This window comes from Austrofundulus limnaeus, unplaced genomic scaffold (assembly GCF_001266775.1).
Source record: "Austrofundulus limnaeus strain Quisiro unplaced genomic scaffold, Austrofundulus_limnaeus-1.0 Scaffold104, whole genome shotgun sequence".
NCBI lineage: Eukaryota > Metazoa > Chordata > Actinopteri > Cyprinodontiformes > Rivulidae > Austrofundulus > Austrofundulus limnaeus.
Genome location: NW_013952506.1, coordinates 525,042 through 528,512, shown reverse-complemented (window position 1 = coordinate 528,512; position 3,471 = coordinate 525,042). Strand labels below are relative to the sequence as shown.

General features: G+C 38.6%; 1 protein-coding gene across 1 annotated transcript in view; it reads right to left on the bottom strand.

Annotated features, from left to right (window-relative positions):
- Positions 1 to 3,471, bottom strand: part of muc2.1 (mucin 2.1) — a 51,176-nt gene that overhangs the window by 11,592 nt on the left and 36,113 nt on the right. Inside the window, exons 25-29 of the mRNA XM_014013559.1 lie at positions 2,183 to 2,311; positions 1,836 to 1,986; positions 1,674 to 1,717; positions 1,348 to 1,539; positions 1 to 1,226 (exon numbers count right to left, since the gene is read on the bottom strand). Of these exons, the coding sequence (XP_013869013.1) occupies positions 1 to 1,226; positions 1,348 to 1,539; positions 1,674 to 1,717; positions 1,836 to 1,986; positions 2,183 to 2,311 (1,742 nt within the window). The remainder of the gene's footprint in view (positions 1,227 to 1,347; positions 1,540 to 1,673; positions 1,718 to 1,835; positions 1,987 to 2,182; positions 2,312 to 3,471) is intronic.

Below are 3,471 nucleotides of genomic sequence, written 5' to 3'. Positions count from 1 at the left end.
TGTTTCAATGCCTGGTGTTGTGGTAGATGTTCCTATATGAGGTGTTGTGGTAGATGTTTCAAAGCCTGGTGTGGTGGTAGATATTTCAATGCCTGGTGTTGTGGTAGATGTTCCTATGTGAGGTGTTGTGGTAGATGTTTCAATGCCTGATATCGTGGTAGATATTTCAATGCCTGGTGTTGTGGTAGATGTTTCAATGCTTGGTGTGGTAGTAGATGTTCCAATGTGAGTTGCTGTGGTAGATGTTTCAATGCCTGGTGTTGTGGTAGATGTTCCTGTTTGAGGTGTTGCGGTAGATGTTCCAATGTGAGGTGTTGTGGTAGATGTTTCAATGCTTGGTGTGGTGGTAGATGTTCCAATGTGAGGTGTTGTGGTAGATGTTTCAATACCTGGTGTTGTGGTAGATGTCCGTATTTGAGGTGTTATGGTAGATTTTCCTATTTGAGGTGTTGTGGTAGATGTTTCAATGCCTGGTGTTGTAGTAGATGCTCCAGTGTAAGGTGTGGTAGAAGTTCCTATGTGTGGTGATGTGGAAAACCTTTCTGTTGGATTTGTGGTATGTTCTGTTGTAGTGGTTTCACAATTGTAAACACAACACTTGACTCGTATTTCATAGTCGTAACACTTAGGAATAATACCTTGGTCTTTGTTATTACAGATCAGTCCATCGGTAGGATTACAAACTACATTTTGAYCTAAATCCTTCAAAGGTATATCTGGGAAATCTTTAGCTCGACACTCAATTTCAAAAAGTTTGTGACAACTACTTATGTCTGGATCAGAAATATTTGTAAATTTTTCATAATCCCCTTCATCACGTCCAGACCCAGGGTAATGATTGTTAATCCACTTTGACCACTTACAAATGTAGCAGTTAAGTGATGTAGATGTTTCAATGACTGGTGTTGTGGTAGATGTTTCAATGACTGCTGTTATGGTAGATGTTCCTATGTGAGATGTTGTGGTAGATGCTTCAAAGCCTGGTGTGGTGGTAGATGTTCCTATGTGAGGTGTTGGGGATGATGTTTTAATGGTTGTTGTGGTGGGTTGTTTTGTTGTGGATTTTTCAGTAGTTACACTTGTTGTGGGGATTTCTGTTGTTGGAGGTGTTGATGATTTAGATCGCGTTGTTGCTTTCAGTGTTGAGAAAGTCACAATTGTTGTCACAGCCTGTGTTGCAGTAGAAGTCTGTACAGTTACTGTTGTGGGCATCTCAGTATTTGTTTCTGTGTGGAGAGGAATGAACACACAAACAATGTATCAAACAAAAATTCACTTTTTTCCCTTAAATGGCAAAATTCTTTGTAAAGAAATCCTTCACAATGTTTCTTTGTACTACAATCTTACTTGTAAATGTGAAGACTGTTGCAGTGGTTTTTGGACTAGTGGTAAATGGAGTTGTAACACAAGGTTGCATGACTCTGATGATAGTCCCATTCTGCCCACAAACACCACTGATGCAAGTTCCATCTCCGTCATGTGTGTCATACACGTTTTGATTATACTTGTAGATACGACCCATATAGGTGCAGTAGCAAGCTGTAATTGTGAGATGGTACAAAATAAATAAAGAAAGCTGAAGGTTTTTAACACTGTACTTATTTTGTTAATCTCTTTTCATCAGTGACAACACATACAAGTCAAAGTCAGAGATTTGTCTTTTTTCTATTCACCTTTTACATCATAGACACACTTTTTTTCTGTTGAGGAGCAAAAGCTGAAAAGGTAAAAGAGATAAGAAAATGCAATCAGATATTGAGCAAATATACAGTATGCCTTAGTTAAAACAAGAGCTGTGAAAAACTGTGAATTTAGTATCCCCAAAAATGTCCTACCAACTGTGACAATTGTCTTCCGTTGGCATCGAGTCCCCCTCTTTATAATGGGTCTTATTATCATCATAGCAGCCACATCCTGTAACTGGTACACACATCATGGTATCTTCTTCCAAATAAGGTCGTTCAGGTGGGCAATTTGGATAGCAACCTTAAGAAATAAAACATGGGTGAAGAAAGCAAATTACAATGGTAAAGTAGCATTTAGTAATTTTGGCTATGTCCATGTGAGCAATTCTACTTAGTGGTGGAACGTAAATAAAATCTCATTGTCTGTTAACTAAGACCTTTCACAATAGTTACAACAAAAATTAAATTTAAAATGCATCTCCTCATATCAGTCTTACCTTCTAATGCTGGAAGCTGATTGTAGCATCGTCCTGAAGGATTGCTACATGTCTTCATGCATGATTTTCCACATGGTGCATAGTGCCACTCACACTCTCCATCAGGGTTGTAATAATCACAAAACAGAGCTAATAAGACAGGAGCATATTCATTATGATATGTTCTGATTTTAATCAGTGTCACAATGCTGTTGGATGGGTTTTATATATTCTTGTTGATAGAACTCAGCAGGTCAGAGTAAATGGTTCTATGTCAGATGTGGTGTTCTCCTCTACTGGTTCTCCTCAGGGCTGTGTTCTTTCTCCCTTGCTGTACATCCTGTCTACTAATGATTGCAGGAGTCAGTATATAGACAAATCCATCCTAAAACTTGCAGATGATACTGTTGTTGTCAACCTGCTACAGGGAGAGGATGACTCACCGGGCCAAGTAGTGGATGATTTTATGATGTGGTGTGAGAAGTCCTATTTAAAATTAAATGTCTCAAAAACTAAAGATACGTGCATAGATTTTAGGAAGAAGTCCAGTTCATCACCTTTAGTTCTCATTCAAGGCAAACGTGTGGAGAGTGTTCAGTCCTATAAATATTTAGGAGTTGTCATTGACAAGAAGCTGTCATTTGGTGAACATTTGGATAAGGTTAATAAAAAAGCTAATCAGAGACTGCATTTCCTATGCAAATTAAATAAGTTTGGAGTGTGCAAAAGATTGATGAGTATCTTTATAACTCACTGATTGAATCTGTCCTCACTTTTGCTTTTATCACTTGGTTTGGCAGTCTGTCAGTAGGAGACAAGAACAGGTTTAAACAAACTGTACAAGTAGCCAGCAAAATTCTAGGAGTTAGATTACCCGATCTAACAGAAACTTTTTAAAGAGAGTTCTACAAAAGGCTGAAGTCATTATCCACTCTCCAAATCACCCACTTCTTGGGGAATTTGAACATCTACCATCTGGGAAAAGATCTAGGCAACCTAAATCAAGAACCAATAGATGGAAAAACTCATTCATCAGCCAAGCCACTGTTCGGATAAATCTTAAAGGGGCAATATCATGTGAAATCAACTTTTTTGAGTTTTATATCATGTTATAGTGTTACACTCTCGTAAAAAACATGCCCAAAGCTCTACTTTGACTCATTCATGCATGTTTGAGAAATCCTGCAGCATTTTTAGGAAGCCATGCAGAGGAAGAAAATGACATGTGGGGACTAGAAATGCCTTTTGGTAATAGAAACGCCCCTGGGACGTGTCTTCAAGCCGAACTTCCTCATGGCAGAGCGCAACCC